This window comes from Lissotriton helveticus, chromosome 6 (assembly GCF_964261635.1).
Source record: "Lissotriton helveticus chromosome 6, aLisHel1.1, whole genome shotgun sequence".
NCBI classification, from domain to species: Eukaryota; Metazoa; Chordata; class Amphibia; order Caudata; family Salamandridae; genus Lissotriton; species Lissotriton helveticus.
In genome coordinates, this window is record NC_136067.1 from 1,636,869,605 (window position 1) to 1,636,887,873 (window position 18,269).

The window sequence follows — 18,269 nt, forward strand, 5'->3', positions numbered from 1 at the left end:
TGGACCCATGGGACCAGCCGGTGCTCCAGAGGGGTACAAGGCTCTTGTATAGAAACCATACATAGCGTTTAAAAACTGTGTAGGGTCTTGTCCTGGGCCCAGAAAAGGAGGGTATGAACCCACAGGCTGCTCTCGAGGAGGCACCGGATTCGTCTCATCTTCAGGTTGGTGAGCCGTAGTCGTCGAACCCTCAGGCAGGGGAGTCTCTTCCTCCTCTTGAGTTGTAGATCGAGACGGCGCCGGAGAGGGATTCGTCACCGGAGCCGGTGAAAGCTCCGGCGACTCCATGGGCGAGGCGAGGCCTCACCCTACGGATCCAGAGCCTTAGGATGCCTCCTGCTTAGCGACTTCGGTCTCGAATCCAAATCCTTCTCCGAATGATGTCGAGACCCATACTTCGTCTTCTTGTGCTTCTTTTTTGTCGACCTGGAAGCTGTCCCGATGACGACCTCGAGGGCGACCTCGAACGAGACCTCGACCTCCTCGACCGCGACTTCGAACTCTTCCTGTCCTTTTTACCTTTCATCTTGGCAACCAGGAGCTTCACCTCTCTCTAACGAAGGGCATTGGTATTCATCTTCCTACAGGATGGACACCCTTGGACATCATGGTCTGAGCTCAGGCACCAAACGCAATCTTCATGCGGGTCCGTGATCAACATCATTTTCCCTCATTCACCGCACGGCTTGAATCCGGTCTTCTTCAATGACATATCGACAGGAGAAAGCGATACAAGAAACACGAAAACCAACAAACAGTAACAAAGTTACTATCAAAGCTACAGAGGATCCCTCGAAAACCGTTGGCGTCGACGACGCGGAAAAAAGGGAACTGATGTAATCACGCCGGCGTGGGCCTATTATGGAGTCGGTGATGTCAGCGGAGCCGGGCGCGATGCCGTGCTTCTGTGACGTCATCCACGTCGGCGTGGAGCTACAAAAAGAATTTCAGAATGTTGCTGACGCAGGGGGATATTCACAAGGTGAGGAATCCACTGGCAGATGTATCCATCAGAATTGCTGCTCGGGAGGATAAACCCCAAACAGCGTCGAATCCAGAACCGCTCCGATGAAAGGGAGCTTCTGAGAGGGGCTCAGGTGCAACTTCGGCACGTTGATGGAGAACCCCAGCAAATGCAGGAGGTCGGCCATAGTCTGGAGGTGGGTGACGACTTACTGGGGCGATCCCGCCTTCAACATCCAGTCTTCGAGGTAGGGGAAGACTGACACCCCTGACCTGCGCAGATGAACTGCGACCACAGCCATCACCTTCATGAACACCCGAGGGGCACTGGTAAGGCCGAAGGGGAGCACGGCATACTGAAAATGCTCCTGGCTGACCGTGAACCGCAGGTAGCGCTGGTGGGCCGGCAGGAAGGGGATGTGAAAATAAGCGTCCTGATAGTCCAACGCCACAAGCCAGTCTCCCGGGTCCAGGGCAGCCAGGACCTGAGCCAGAGTCAGCATCTTGAACTTCTCCTTCTGGAGGAAGCGATTTACGTACCAGAGGTCCAAGATGGGGCGCAGGATGGGACCAGGAAGTATAACAACTACTCCCTACTTCCTGACCGGGAACGCACTTGATGCCCCCCCCTTGGCCAGGAGAACTGTGATTTCCTGACTGAGAAGATCCAAATGATCCCCCGACAGCCGGTGGTACCGAGATGGCATGGCTGGGGGGGGAGGGGGGGGGGAAGAAAGGGGAGCGAGTAACCATGACATATTATCTGCAGCACCCACTTGTCCGAGGTAATGCCGCGCCAGTGGTGGAGGTAGTGTCGTACCCTGTCACCCACCGGCGTGGGGTGCACCCTGAAGCTCGGATTAGGAAGGCTTAGAGGCGGAAGCAGCGGGGGTGGAGGTGGACTGACCTGCTCGCTGGTTACCAAACCCGCCCCTGCGGAAGCTACTTCCGCGGCCATGCTGGGGCACAGGCTTAGTGGAGGAGCGTGCTTGGGTGTTCTTACCCTGGTCACGAAAGGAACGAAACCCAGACGTAGTAGGGCTCTTCATGGAAAGACCCAAAGATTTGGCCGTGGCCCGCGAGTCTTTAAAGTGCTCCAGGGAATTGTCAGCCTCGTCGCCAAAGAGGCGGGAACCATCAGAGGGCATGTCCATGAGCGAGCTGTGGACATCGGGCGAAAACCCGGTAGATCGCAACCAGGCATGGCGTCTCAACGCCACAGTCGTGGAAATCGCCCTGCCCAACGAATCAGCCGTGTCCAGACCACACCTGATGGCAAACTTCGCCGCATCCTTGCCCTCCGCAACCGCTCGGGCCCAACAAGCAGGCAGTGTTAACCGCCCGCAATCCCAAGATGGCAGAGGAGAACAACCTCTTGCCATATTGGTCCAGCCGCTTGGAGTCCTTATCTGGCGGAGCCGTGAGAAAGGCACTCTGCGACGTTGAGGCCTGAATGACCAGGCTCTCAGGCGTGGGGTGAGTGGTTAAGAAGGCAGAATCACCAGGCGCCGGGCGATGACGCCTAGCGACGTTCTTATCCACCGGCGCCCCCGAGGCCGGGTGCAACCAAGTGCCCAAGAGGACTTGGGTAAGGGCCTCATTGAAAGGGAGCCAGAGTTCCGACGACGTATACGCCGTCTGGAGCACCTCCGTAAGGAGGTTGGTCTTAAGGGCCACCGTGGGGAGGTCGAGGTGGAGAGCCTCCGCAGCCCGACGTAACACCATAGTGTAGGAAGCGCCCGCCTCCATAATAGGGGGAGGGGAGGCGAACCCCGGGTCAGAAGACACATCAAGTTCGTATCTTGAAGGTCAGCCCCCCAATCCTTCTCAGGGTCACATTGACGCGCAAGGGGGTCCTCAGAGCTGTCCCAGTCCTCATCTGGCTCTGGAGTGGAAGGAGCCGGAGGCGGCAGGGCCGGAGAGAGGGCCAGCGGCTCTGGGAATGGCACCAGCCGGGGCAGCGCTAGAACTGCCTCCCAATGCGGATCCCAGGCCAGAACAAAATGGTCCGGGAACCGAGGCAGGGGCGGGATTAACGGCACCCAGTGCGGCGCCTGTGGCGGAGCCAGGAGCAGCGCTGAGGCCGGGGTCAAGGGCAGCGCCGGGGCACCTTTGGTATCGCTTTGTTCGCTCTAAGTTGGCAGGGTATGCCCAGACGTGGGTCCCTTGCTCACTTTGCCACTGGATTCAAGATAGCCTAGCTGATGAGGGTTATGAACCCGAAACCGGTCCCAGGATGCTTGTTTCCGGTCCAGGGAAGACATGGTTGGCAGTTTGGGCTGCACTGTTCCCATGAAGCACAGGGTCAGACTGATTTGCATATGGCCATGTCTGAACTGGGGTGTTGGAGTGAGCTAAAGAATGATGATGGATTAAACCCAGATCATTTGACTGGGTGTGAGTGTTTGATTTGCTCTAACGCTCCGTCCATCATCCCCTTTGGGATCGCTGGGGCCAGAGCTAGCGGCGCTGCACCTTGTGGCGCCGGGGCCGGAGTCAAGGGCGCTGGATCCAGTGGCTCCGAGGCCGGCGCCAGAGGTGGTACCGCCGGACCAACAGGATCTGGACACGGGACGGCGGGGCCCGCAGGCGTGCCGGCGGAAGCCCGAGGCCTAAAAAGGCAGTCCATGGCAGCAAGAAACTCTTGCATTTGTTCGGGAGTCGCCGACGGACCCGGGTATGGCGGGTAGGCCGCGGGACTCCCAGGCTCCGGAGGAGCCACAGGGGCAGAGCCCCGGTCCCCCTTGTCCGCCTCCGAGGAGCGACAGGGGGATGTCGGAGAGCGAACACGCTTCTTCAACTTCTTTTTATGGCATTGCTTACCGCAATCTGAAGGTGAAGACTTAGAGCACGAGGAGCGACGGTTCCGATCCCGCGAGCAGTCCTGCGACCCGGAGCGGCGGTGAGAGGAGTGCCGGGCCTCCAGCAGTTTCCGGCGCCGCTCACGCAAGGTCTTCGGGCCATGGATCGACAGTCCCGGGAGTCATGGTCGGTCTCCAGGCAGTAGAGGCAGACATCATGGGGGTATGCCACCGACATATTACGGCTGCACGACCCACAAGACTTAAAGCCGAGCATCCCTACGTGCACCAGGAGACAAGAGAAGGAGACAAAAGTCTCAAAAAGTAGTCAAAAAATGACAAAGAGGTACGTGTTCATTCCGGATCTGCGCTTTCGGCACGGAAAAGAAAGAACGGATGTCAGCACGCATGGGTGGCGCCTTAGTACTCTCCGTGACGTAATCTCCACGCCTACGACGCTAGTGACGGACGCGGAGCCGCAGGACGCCACCTACTGGCTCGCAGAGGAACTGCTAAGCAGAACAATTTTCCGGATCCAGTCTGACGTCTGGGGAAATTCTAAGGTAAGGAATCTATCACTAACGTGTCTCTCTCAGATACAAAGTTTGCACCAATTCTCCATGAAGGACTCGTTAAATGGCAGCAAGGGTGCGGACGTTGATGGCCCAGGCTGCAAAAGGTCAGTTAATACATTTGCCTTGGTCTTAGCTGTGGTAGATGGAAGTCAAAGACCTTAGGTGTCCTGCGTACCACCACGGCAAAGGAGGCACTTTTGTGAGTAGGCAGTCCCCTGGGTGCATTCAATTCAGGCTCTGATCAAGTGTCAGAGCAACTAGCCTTCTAAAGGTATAGACCAGTATCACTATAACGAGGGGGTAGGAAGTAAATTGTCTGACATCTCATCATTGTCCCAGGACCAAATCTCATACGAAACCACCAAGGCACACACGGATATCCTGGAATAAATAAAAAAAAATTTGACCTGAACTCTGGGACACGCCAATGTATATTTGACAATGTTCTCCCACAGATTCCCTTATACGGTTAAAAAATGATATGTTGTATAAGCTATGTAGTATTTGTAAAGCTCTCGGACATCACTTGCAGGGTAATAGTCCACACTACAGAAAAACCTTCAAATAAATAAATTGTTGGGAACTTTTCAAGCCCCTGGATGGGACAGGCCTTCAACCTGATGTAATACTGAAGTCAGAGCACAGAAACAGGAGGGAGTCATCCTAATTCTGAGGCTGTACCTTAGAGATTTCATCGTGTGACAAAAGGAGAGCTCTTGCCAAAGTCACCTGAAGGATCCACAGGCAGAGTTGAAATGGATATCAATACTGATGTCTATGGAGCAAAAGCCAAGGAAGCACCAGGAAGAACTGATGAGGCCTGTAGCATGGGTGTAGAGGCATGGCCTAGCGCTGACAGTGGTCCAGACAGAGGCTGAATGGGGTCAGCCTGTGTCAGGAAAGAGCCTGCCAACAGAGGCTGTGGTGCCCAAAGGCATCTCAGAGAGACCTTGAATGATTTCAAAGAGGAATGGGTTCCTTAAAGTCCTCAATTTGCAGATGAGAAGACAATGGCCCAGGAAGCTCAGTATTAGCTCAGACTGGCTCAGATTCGGGTGCAGAAGTCAGAGTTGGGACCCTGGATAACTTTGCAACTCCCTTAGATAGCAGGAGAACCTTGCTTGACTTCTTATACTTGTATTTGACTGGTCAACTGACTTCCACCAAGACTTACCTGAGGATGGCAAATGGGACTGAAGTGGCTTTGTGACTTGAACTGTGACGGATTTGTGCTTGGCGGTGCCAGTGGCTTTGGAATGCATCACAGAGCATTTGTTACAGGACTTGGATTTGTGTTTCGTGCAGAGGCAACAAAGAGAGATTGCATGCGAGTCCGTGACCAACATCTGCTTTCTGCAAGCGCAGCAAGGCTTTCACCTTGGCATTTTAATGGGAGGCATCCTAGCAAAGAATACATTCGGTAAAACCACAAAAAGTTGGGGGCAGAGCTCCAGGTAACCAACGAGTGCAGAAAAAAAGGACGGACATCACCATACAGGGGTGATGCTTGTACGAGCCTCTGTGTTGCCACATCCAGTAGCGGGTCGGAGTCATGACAGATGCTGACGGCGCACCTGATGATGCACAGAAGATATTGCAGATTTTTTGGGGACCCAATCTGACACGTCGGAGGATTCAAAAGGTGAGGAATCTGCAGTTATACGTATCCATAGGAAACATGATCCTTTGTCTCTCCTTTATAAAAGCTGTCTACAATTTTTCACATTGTGCAATGAAAAATGCATTGAGTGTGGAAAAAGTAAATTCCTCCTCCTAATATGTAAGCACAAATCATATTCCAATTTACATCATCTAGCGGAAAACCGGGCCCCAAGATTAGGTGCCATTTGCAGATTTCTGAGGGCATGTGTACTTCTGTGGGGTGGAGGTCAGCGCAGGAATGGTTTCAAATAGTTTAAAAAGTAATTTGTAATCCAAGCAACAAGACAGTGCCATGAGCTAGATATCCGAAAAAGATAGGTTTATGAATATTACCCTACTCTGGCAAGAAAGTTACATTATTTTAACACAGGAAATCTGTTTTTCTAATTAACATACCGAAAAACATCAAGAATAATCCAGCTATATTACACCCTCAACAATGCATTAACGCTTTTCTCACAAAATATTACATTTGCCACAATCGAAATCACATGCAAAGAATGAAATCATATCTCCATCATACACTAGAATTTTTAAAATGCAAACATAAAAAAAATACTGAAAAAGAATACAGTGGAGCATGCAACATTACTTACAGATTTCTTTTACTAATGCAGTCCAACAAATTATTGACCAATTTTTCATATTTTCTGAAAATAAAAAATAAGGTACTATAGATCACAAATGGTAAACAGAAACCATTTTACATCTTAATGCATGCTTTAAAAATTCTCAGTATCTCAAAATGGACTCTGCACCCATGTTCTCTTCTTTATAGTTCTTTTGGATTTAGACTCACAGGACAGTGAGGAAAGCAACTTAAATTATTTGGTATGAGTCTCTTTGGCATTGAAAGAAATCTGACCCTGCCTTTGAAGGGAATAGGTTCATTAGTGCACTGGAGGCAAAACAAATACAGATGGCCGAATGAAGGAGGGGAACATGACAAGGGAAGAGCTGAAAGAGCAGGCCGGTGACAGGGAGGATGGAAGAATTAAAAGGGAACTTAGAAGAGATAGGAAGCAGGGGGGAGTGGAATGGAACAGTATGGCAAGAGAAATAGGAACTAAAGAAGGGTGGACGTAGGAGATGGGGCAGATAAAAAACAGACAATGAGCAAGAACAAAATGGTGCACAACACCAAGACCCGAGGTTTCAAAGCTTCAAGAACCTGTGATTCTATGATCATTTAGAACTATTCATCACACAAGAGCATGTTACATAGCATAAGTCCAAGATGGAACCGACATCTATTCTCTAGTGTCTGTTTTCAATCAATAAATGGTTTGATTATGGTTTACTACCTTAAATCGAAGTAAAGCTGACAACAAATCAATCAATAAATACCTGACACTGTATTAGGAACCCCAGTCCCAAAGTGGAAGTGGCTCAATTGCTTGTTTGTGGATAACTCTTGCACCTCTGTCAAGACTATGTCCAGGCGGGATTGCAGGCAATACGATGGGGAAATAGGAGGAGGCTTTCAGATGAAAGGAAGCTACCATAGCCATTGAAAAATCTGCAGGTCCTACTGGTGGGTGAAAGACCACCAGCCTTTCAGAAAGTGAGAGGCTCCCCCTTCCACTGGGGAATCATGAAATGACAAGGGAATGGTATGAAAGTGTCTTAAATAACATAGCCTTAGAGGGCATGAAAGGCAGCAAATGACACCCTCTTATTACATCCCCCTGCCACTTTCAGATCTGAAGGACATCAGCAGTTGTGGCAGGGACAACTCAAGAGATGTCTTGTGCAGCAGCTAAATTAAATACTCTTTGAGCTTCCTATACTAATGGCCCATCAATCATCCTACCCTACTTATATTTAATCATTGTTTATATTTATATCATAGTGTAATTGTATTTAAGTCTATCATTACATTGCATTCCAAACGTAAGAGCAACATCAGATATAGCATGGGCAGAATAAAATCTTAATGTGTCCTGAGAAACCTATTGAGCCCATACAACATGTCATCTAAAAGCAATCCCTGCATCGTGGATCAGGCCATTGCACTCACTGAGTTCAAAGTTGATTGCCACGTATCATTGGACTCTCAATATCTTTTGAAATGAATTACTCTAACACAGGCTACAAACTGTGTCACAGATAGGCAGTAGACATTTTGGTCATCTTCTACAATGCAAGGAAAGTCCTTGCCCAAAGGTAGGCTGAACTGCTGGCATGGATGATCAGACTCCCAGAGATGAGGATCTTACTGCTCAAGTATCTAACTTTTTCGAATTCCTGTCCAGGTGCACTAATGGCAATGTGGTCTTTTGGCTGAAAGACCTGACCAGCCTTTCCAGAATATGGTGAACTCTGAGAAATCTGTAGGGACAGAATGGTGTTTCTGTCCACCTATCACTCCACTACTGAAGCAGAAGAGGGCGGTCCTCGAAGTCAAAAATGTGAATCATGGAAAGGAAGCAAGAGTTTTGGCCTCAACTGCTAGAAAATAGGATTTCTGTGAGAAGATTTGTTTTAACATTGTGATTGAAAGACGAATGTTCAATGCCTTTGCTATTTTGAACATAAATGTGCCAAGTAAGGATAAGCCTTTCGCACGGCTGAAAAAAGACCTGAATCCATGCATCGAATTCAAGCCTGATTGATTTCTGCAATGATGTCTGTAGAGAAGTGCTGGAATCCAGACAAGGGAGACGTTGGGCACAACCTCAAGTCTGTATCCTCTTTTAAAGTGCAATAATAATAATAATAATAATACTGTTCAACTGTCCCATTTAGGTCACTGGAAATGTCAAAGTATTGTTCTGAAGTCACCTTGCACGAGTAGGATGCCAAGCGTGGAAATATGTCTTTAGTCATGTTCTTATGCTCAATGAGGACTTTTTGCACTAGTTCAAAGGTCTGAGCCATGGGGTTTCCTCTGGTTAACATACTCTACAGTGACTGTTCTGATAAATGGAATTCTTTCATGTACTCTTTCAAAAGATTGCGGGACTAAGCAGGGCTGCTATTTCTCTACATTGCAATTTGCTCTGGTGATTACACTGTTGGCATGCAGGATTAGGACAAAGGGCTGGCAGGATGGTAGTGAGGCCAATATTTCATTAAATATACACAATACCATTTAATTGATTGTAGAATATTGGTACACTCTACTAAATCAAATGTGTGGCTGATTTATTGGATTTAATATCAACTGGACTAATACCATTCTTTCTGTGGTGCAAATCTGGTCCATTAGACTCCTTGCACTATATCACCTTAATGTCAATGCTGAAACCTTTAAATATTTTGATTCATATATTATCAATAATGAAAACATGTTTCGGGACCATGACGTGTTGACACTCCAGGATAAATCTGAAACCAAATCCATTATTTGGGCTAAACTAGGTAGGGCCTGGCTGTATAAAATGATATCTCTTGTTTGTGAGCCCTGCAGAATACCCTGTAATGGGTCAGAACCCCCTTTCTGTGGGACTGCCCTTGAGTTACACAGTCTCATTTGGGGATCAAGCTGTTCCAAAATCTCGTTGAAGAAAAGTGTGTCAGCTGACGGATAAGGGAGGTCATTACCCTGCACTTCTTGACTGCTATTACTGGGCAGCTCATCCAGGTGTAATAATTGACTGGGATTACTTCCCCTTGGAGGAGGAGAGTTTCTCAGACCCTGGGACATGCAAGGTAGAGCCGGAATAAAACCCTTTGCTGAACTACAAATGGATTCTGTTTTGGCACAATTTAATTGTTTTTTACTATTTAAGGGTATGACATATACTACTGATCTATTACTTACAATGAAGTCATATACGTAACCACTGTTCAATAGAAGCAAGGATGATGATGGAAGAATTTTATCAAGTAACACATATTATGAAACGCAAGAACCGTGGAGGTGATTGTTGAATGACTCGGACTGAACGAGGACGAGGTCTGGAATGCAGACCCCAGCGAATTAGCCATACATGACAGAATGAAACTCATACAAACTAAAATCTTAAACAGGGTATACTATCATCTATATATATTATAATGTCAGGAGTCACTTAAGCAGTCATGTGCGCATATGTTGCAATATGAACAGGGAATGTTTTACAGTATGTTTTGGAAATATTCCAAGATACAGCGGTTCTTGGCAGAGGTGAAAGTTGAAATGGCTACAATCCTATAGGTTGAAATTGCTCTGTCTTTCCACATGGCTGTTAATAATATCTGGAAAAAGGATATCTTGCCAAGATGTAATAAGACCGTGTACATAATGGGCCTAATGCTAGCTAGTTGGAATACAGCCCAGGAGTTGGGTAGCACAAAGATTCCAATTAAGTCTGGAGAATGGGGATTAACTAGTGTATCTATACCAGAGTACCACTAAGTTGGTAACAATAAAAATCTGTTATTCTGCACCAACATACCCTTCTAGGTGAACGTGCACTGTACAAATACACCGATTATGTTATTTAGATGGAAAAATCTGAATCTGATGACAGGATGCCCATAGAGGAATGCCCAAAGGAGACAGACATTTGGAGAAGGGGTATATTGGAGCCTGTTGTGAGTGGTCTGGGGATTAATCTGAGCACCACATCAACTTCTGGTAGGCCTGATGAGCTCCGCTCCAAGTACTGTTGGCTCATGATGTTCGGTCTATGTAAGTTCATTCAAAGTACAACTTTTTCTGCAAACTGATGATGATGATGTGGATATTGTGTGCAATTTTGTATGCTTGCTTTGCTCGTTTTCAGAAAATTAATAAAATTTGTTTGACATTTAGAGAGGAAAGCAGAGAAAAAAGGTAGAGTGTGTTTGTTTCACAGCAGAGGGGCCCTGACAATTATTTGGTTTGCTGCCACTATGTGAGCTGGGAGCTGAGCTGTCTCTTGCAATATGAAGGAAATGGACCACTCAGCTTCAGGCCCTTTGAATGATGTACTGGGCTGGACTCCATATTCATGATGTACTTGGTGTGACCAGACAAGCTACTACTAAGTAGCTTGCCAACTTTGACGACGCCTCACACAGTTAGAATATTCTTAATGAGTCTGGGTTTCAGACTATGTTCAGTTGGCCATAGTGCAAAAAGAGGCTAATTGGCCCAAAACTAGGTGGTTAAGCCACTGGTGTCCTGGGATTTGTCCAACTATGTGCAAAAAGAAAGCACGATAATCACAGTGTTATTCAATAATACAAATCAGAATTAGAAGAATGCAGTATAGTGTTACAATTATGTTCATATCCCTTCTGTATCCACCCAGCTAAAGGCATTCATTGGAGGCTAATTAGAGACATTAGCTAGGCGCATGTGCAGTCACTCCATCAGCCACATGGTGTATTGGTGGCAACAGTTCAGTTTGCTTTTCCTTAAGTCCAACATTAGCACGGGAAACGTCTTAATTCATGTGGCAGGCTTCAGTTCATTTCTCAGTCTCTCATTTGCACATGGTTCTGAAGCTCTGTAATTATGCTTTTGGCAATTGGGAGTTCTGGTGTGTGTAGGACAGATGTGTGCAGCGGTCCCACTTCCGCAACATTTTTGGGGCTGTCGGGGTGGCAGCTTTGATCGGAAAATTGAGACTTCTGAAACCTTTCTGCCAGGACCTCATCTGCCAGCTTCTGTCTGCAAAGGTCGTGGCCTCCGTAGGCCAGCAACTGTAGGAACACTAGTTCTCCTGGTGCAGTCGTTGGGCCAATCGTGGCTTTGCAGATGATTCTGGTAGTTACAGTCTCCAGGCCAATCAGGAGAACACCTTGTAAATGTAGGAGCACTCCGACTCCAATGACAGCAGACACTACATAGTCTTTCAGCTGCAGCGAACTGCTGAGGACATTTAGTGGTAGATTTCTGTAGAAGACTGGATGCTGTTCACAATGAAAAACATTTAGATAGACCAGGGGTATTTCTTCCACACACATGTCGCACTTGGCTTGCTCCCTGGCAGTCTCTCACACTGTGGCTATTGCCACACTGGGAACCTGTTGGGATTCTCCTCCTGGGCAGTCTCTATTACTGTGGAGGCAGGCACACTCCTTTCCTCTCTCAGCAGGCAGGCAGGATTCTTGGCAGACCTACGTTCCTCAAGGAGAAAGTACAGGCTTCAGGTGGTGTCCCTCACCTCTGTATGACTAGCTGTCAGACACCAAAGCCCTAGTCAGCAGCAAGCCTTTAAGTACTCTGTGGAGAACTTTCTCCCTTCGTCGTGTAGAACTTGGAAGTGGAACAAATTAGGGTGATTTGAAACACACATTTTATACACATTGTTCTAGCAGGGAAAATGGATGCAGTGTCTTCACTAGCTTCAGAAATGGTTTGGACTGGTTGTCTTCCAATGTCATTTACAGGTCGCCCTCCACACAATGCATTTACACAAAGTGATGCTTCTCACATCAGGTAGCAATGGTGTAGTTCCAACAAGGATTGGCCAAAATAGGCACAATGAATTATGAGCTCTCTGCACATGGCCACTATCACCTTCTTGAAGCAGCAATCATAGATTGACAAAAGGCAGGCCCTGTCGAACAAGTTACTTACCCCCGGTAACGCATTATCTGGTAGAGACTATCTAGCTGCAGATTCCTTACCTTTGAATGTACCCGTGTCAGGCTGGTTCCAGAAACTTTTGCTGAGCAATACAACTTGCGCGCGACGCCGGGTGGCTCCATTCGGCTCCGCATGATGTCATCGGTGTCGCTTGCGTTGGTTATGATGTTGTGCTGTCTATACAGGCGCACACAGATGCGCGGAAATCAGTAATTTTTGTTTTTTACACGCCAGTCGCGCAGTGCCACGAAGTAGCTGACGTAGTTGTTTGCAAAACTAGGGCCCTGAAAAGAGGAACAACCCTAGCCCTACAATATCAGTCCACAAAGCGGGGAGGAATGGGTGGGCCTGTAAGGAATCTGCAGCTAGACAGTCTCTACCAGCTAAAGTGTTACCGAAGGTAAGTAACTTGTTCATCTGATAGAGACTTCTAGCGGCAGATTCCTTACCTTTGAATCAGATACCCAGCCCATACCATCCCGGCGGTGGGTTGCAGACTCACATCTTGCAGGACTGAAAGGGCAAAATGAACTGAACTTTATGCAGAGAACGACCCAGCGGGAAATGGTCCTTTTCTGCACTGCCCTTCCCTTCTTTGTTCCCACGTACCCCACACAGAATTGGTCATCCACCCGGAATTCCTTTGTGCAGTCAGGGTAGAATGACAATGCTCTTTTTGGGTCCAGTCGGTGGAAATTCTCCTCTTCCTTAGAGAGATGCTGGGTAGCAAAGAAGGTGAGCAAAGTGATGGACTGACCCAGATGGAATGGGGTCACAACTTTTGGCAAAAATGATAACCTGGTGCAAAGCACAACCTTGCCCGGAAAGGACATAAAATAAGGAGGTAAGCAAGATAACGCATGCAACTCACTCACGGGCAGATGTAATCGCCACTAAGAAGGCTGTTTTGATGCTCAACAGTCGGAGGGGACAATTGTGCAAAGGCTCAAAGGGAGCACACATTAGATAGGTAAGGACCAAATTAAGGTCCCACTGTGGCACAACAAAGGGCGTGGGTGGAAATAAGTGACCCAGCCCTTTTATAAGGAATATGCTACTTACCAGTATGCATCTGTTCTTGGCATAGAGGGCTGCAGAGTGGTACATTTATGAATAGATCGCCATCTGGTGTTGGGCTCGGATGATTGCACTTGTTTTTCTCCTGGAGAAGTCTTTGTCGTCACGGGGTCGATGACTCCTCCCTTGGGTGCTAGTGCGCATGGGCATCGGCTCCATCCTTAGATTGTTTTGCCATAGTAGGGTTAGATGGAGTAGTGTAGTAGAATACAGAAAGGGATGCCCATGTAAGTGTATCTAAATAAGATAATGTTCAGACAGACACAGGTTTCCGGGGAAGCAGGGAGGGCATGTACCACTCTGCAGCCCTCTATGCCAAGAACAGATGCATACTGGTAAGTAGCATATTCCGTTCGAGGCATATGGGCTGCAGATGGTACATTTATGAATAGATTATACAGCAGTTAACTCCCTAGCGGTGGTCACCCGTGTCTGTCGCAACCGTTTGAAATAACGTTTTTAATACAGCTTGGCCCACTCTGGCTTGTTGTGTAGCCTGCACATCAACACAGTAGTGTTATGTGAAGGTATGTGGTGTAGACCAAGTTGCTGCTCTGCATATGTCATCTAGGGGAATGTTTCCTAAGAATGCCATAGATGCTCCTAGCTTACGTGTAGAATGAGCTCTAGGAGGAACAGCTAGCGTTCTCTTTGCTTTTATGTAACATATTTGTATACATCTTACAATCCATCTGGCGATGCCCGCTTTAGAGATAGGATTGCCCTTATGTGTTGGGGAAAACGCGACAAATAGTTGTTTAGTTTTCCTGAAATTTTGTGTCCTTTCAATGTAGTACAATATTGCCCTTTTGACATCTAACGTGTGTAGGGCCCTTTCTGCTACCGTCTGTGGTTTTGGGAAAAAGACTGGTAGTTCCACTGGTTGATTGATGTGAAATGCTGAAATTACTTTAGGCAAGAACTTTGGGTTTGTTCTAAGAACCACTTTATTCTGGTGTAACTGTAGGAATGGTTCTTGTATGGTCAATGCCTGTAATTCGCTTACTCTCCTGAGGGAGGTAATGGCTATAAGGAAGGCCACCTTCCATGTAAGGAATTGTATTTCACACCTATGCATAGGTTCGAAAGGTGGTCCCATTAGTCTGGTGAGTACTATGTTGAGATTCCAGACCGGGGAAGGTGGTAATCTTGGTGGAATGACTCTTTTAAGGCCTTCCATGAAGGCTTTGATTGCTGGCACTCTAAACAGGGATATGTGCTGCCTGTTTTGTAGGTACGCTGCTATAGCTGCTAGATGTACTCTGATAGATGTGTACGCAAGATTACATTGCTGTAAGTGTAGTATATAGCAAATAATCTCTTTTGTTGATACGTCCAGAGGGTTGATGTTATTACTGGTACAGTATACCGCAAACCTCTTCCACTTAGCTGCGTAGCATGCTCTGGTGGTGGGACGTCTCGCTTGCTTCATGATCACCATACAATTTGAGGGTAGATCTAAGTATCCAAATTCTAGAATTTCAGGAGCCAGATCGCTAGGTTCAGTTGTTTGGGATCTGGGTGCATTATTTCTCCATGGTTCTGTGTAAGGTGCATGGGTAAAATTCTTAGCTTTTGGTGTGGCACCTGTGAGAGTTGCAGGAGCGTGGTGAACCACGGTTGTCTTGCCCACGTGGGTGCTACTAGTATCATGGTCATTGAGTGTTGTTGCAGCTTTCGGACCACTAATGGGATTAGTGGGAGAGGGGGAAAAGCGTATGCAAATTTGTTGGACCAATTTATCCATAACGCATTGCCCTGCGACAGGTGGTGTGGGTACCTGGATGCGAAGCTTTGGCATTTTGCGTTCTGATGAGTGGCAAAGAGATCTATCTCTGGTTGTCCCCATCTTTGGAAGAATGGCTGCAGTATTTGTTGGTGCAGTTCCCATTCGTGTATTTGTTCTGACTGTCTGCTTAAGATGTCTGCTATCTGATTTTGAACTCCTGGTAGGTGTTCGGCTAATAGATAGATGTTTTGAGGAATGGCCCATCTCCAGATTTCCTGCGCTAGTCTGGATAGTTGGAGAGAGTGCGTATCCCCCTGTTTTTGAATATAATACATTGCTGTCATGTTGTCTGTTCTGATCAGGACTGCTTTGTTGATAACATGCATTTGAAAGGCTTTCAATGCTAGAAACACTGCTAGTAGTTCTAGATGATTGATGTGCAGTGTTTTCTCCTGCACACTCCATCTTCCTTGTACTGTATATTTCTCCATATGCGCTCCCCATCCGGTGAGCGATGCATCCGCTGTTATTATGACCTGTGGAATTGGTTCTAGGAACGACCGTCCCTTGGCAATGTTTGTTGTGTTCCACCACTTCAGAGAGCGGTGTGTGCGGTCGTCTACCAACACCAGATCTGTAATCTGTCCTTGAGCCTGATTCCACTGTGTCGCTAAGCATTCTTGTAGCGGACGCATCTGTAGTTTTGCATATGGTATTAGCAGTATACAGGATGACATCATCCCTAATAGTTGCATGAACACTCGCGCTGTTAGTGAGTGTTGTGGTTGGAATCTTTGAATGACTGTAAGCATTGTTTGGATCCTGACTGGATTGGGGTATACTTTGGCTTTTTCTGTGTCTATAGTAGCCCCTAGATATTCTTGAACCTTGCTTGGTTGCAGGTGTGACTTTGTATAGTTCACCGTAAACCCTAGCTGGTGTAGCAGCTGAATTGTCTTTTGTGTGTTTTGCAGACATTCTTCTTGTGACTTGGCTTTTATTAGCCAGTCGTCCAAGTAGGGGAAGACATGTGTTTGTTGTCTTCTTAGGTGAGCTGCAACCACTGCTAGGCATTTTGTGAACACCCTTGGTGCCGTTGTGACACCAAACGGAAGGACTTTGAACTGATAATGTTGTCCTTCTATCACAAACCTGAGGTATTTCCTGTGGGCTTTGTGAATAGGGATATGAAAGTAAGCGTCTTTTAGATCCAGTGTAGAAAGAAAGTCCCCTTTCTTCAGTAAAGGAAGTACTTGTTGGAGCGTGACCATGTGGAAATGTTCCGAATTTATGTATGCATTGAGAGGTCTTAGGTCTAGTATTGGCCTTAGAGACCAGTCTTTTTTGGGGATCAGGAAGTATAGGGAGTATACTCCTGTTCCTTGTTGTTGCTTTGGAACCTTCTCTATGGCATGCTTTTCTAGCAGGGATAGTACTTCTTGTTTTAACAGTGTCAGGTGATCTTGTCTCATTGGACGCTGTTTGGGGGGGATGTTTGGTGGGGTAGCTGTGAGTTCTAGGCAATAACCATGTTGGATAATTTGTCTCACCCACCTGTCTGATGTGATGTTTTCCCAGACGGGTAGGAACTGTGATAGGCGTCCCCCGACCGGTGTTATATGGTCTGGGGGGAGCTGTATGAAGTCACTGCTTTGGGGTTGGAGAGTTGCGGTTGTTATTGTTTCCGCAACCTCTACCCTTGTTGTTGTTACCTCTGTAGTTACCTCTAGAATTACCTCTGGGTGATGTCGGTGTAAAAGAGGTTGGTTGCTGGCTTGTACCTGTATTTTTGGATCCTCCTCTATCGGTGGACCTACGAAAGGAACCTCTTTGAGTTGGCTGTTGCAATGCTCCCATTGATTTAGCCGTTTCCGTATCTTTTTTAATCTTTTCTAAGTCCTCATCTGTCCCTGAGCCGAAAAGTGTTTTCTCATCAAAAGGTTGCTTCAATAATGATGTTTGTACCTCTTGTTTGAACCCTGAAACTCTAAGCCATGCATGTCTCCTTAGCATGATGCTTGTGTTTATGGATCTTGCTGCAGTGTCTGCTGCGTCTAGGGCGCACTTAATGGAAGTATTAGTTATTATCTTTCCTTCCTGTATGAGTTGATCTGCTCTCTTTTGGTGTTCTTTAGGTAGGTGCGTGATGAGTTTTTCTATTTCATCATAAAGAGCTCTGTTATACCGTGCAAGTAGCGCTTGCGTATTAGCTATGCGCCAGCTGTTTGCCGCTTGGGATGCTACTCTCTTGCCGGAAGCATCTATTAGCTTAGACTCTTTGTCAGGAGGTGGAGCTTCTCCTGTAGTTAGAGAGTTTGCTCTCTTGCGAGCGTTTGTGACCACTAGTGAGTCTAGAGGAATTTGTCCCTTGATAAATATTGGGTCTTTTGGAGCTGCCTTATATTTTTTATCAATTCTTGGGTTTAATACCCTAGCCCTCACCGGGTCTTTGAATATCTCTGATGTGTGATTGAGGAGGCCCTTAAGCATTGGTAGTGTACCTGATGTTCTTTGTGCAGCAGGTAGTGTTTCTAACAGGAAATCCTCTATTTGAGGTTCTGCATGTAGCTCTACCTTGTGGTATTTTGCTGCCCTATTAATTAGTTGTGCAAAACCAGTATTATCGTCAGGTGGTGAAGGTTTTGAGGGATACAGGTCAGGTTCGTTATCGTTATCTGACCCTACATTATATTGTTCCCATGGATCCTCATCCTCTGGGATTGTGTCTTCGTCATCCCTAGGATGTTCTCCCTCTCCTGTATCACTTTCTACATCTGTTATGGGTGTATATGGGCGTAAAGGAGTAGCTGGCCTAGTGTGAGGAAGAGGAGAAGAGGGTGTGTCTCTAGGTTGTGGAGAAAGGGGAGGAGTTGTATTCGTCCCCATTGTTCTCTTCTTAGGAGGAGTTTTGTCGCCCGACTGTTCATTCTTCCTCTTTTTAGGTAGTTCTGTCACTA

The 18,269-nt window shown here is 47.0% G+C and overlaps 1 protein-coding gene across 2 annotated transcripts in view; it reads right to left on the reverse strand.

The window, feature by feature from the left end:
- PSME4 (proteasome activator subunit 4) overlaps nucleotides 1-18,269 on the reverse strand; it is a 1,411,622-nt gene that overhangs the window by 757,114 nt on the left and 636,239 nt on the right. For both annotated transcript variants that reach the window (XM_078649478.1, XM_078649477.1), the window contains one exon: nucleotides 6,598-6,651. In XM_078649478.1, the coding sequence (XP_078505604.1) occupies nucleotides 6,598-6,651 (54 nt within the window). The remainder of the gene's footprint in view (nucleotides 1-6,597; nucleotides 6,652-18,269) is intronic.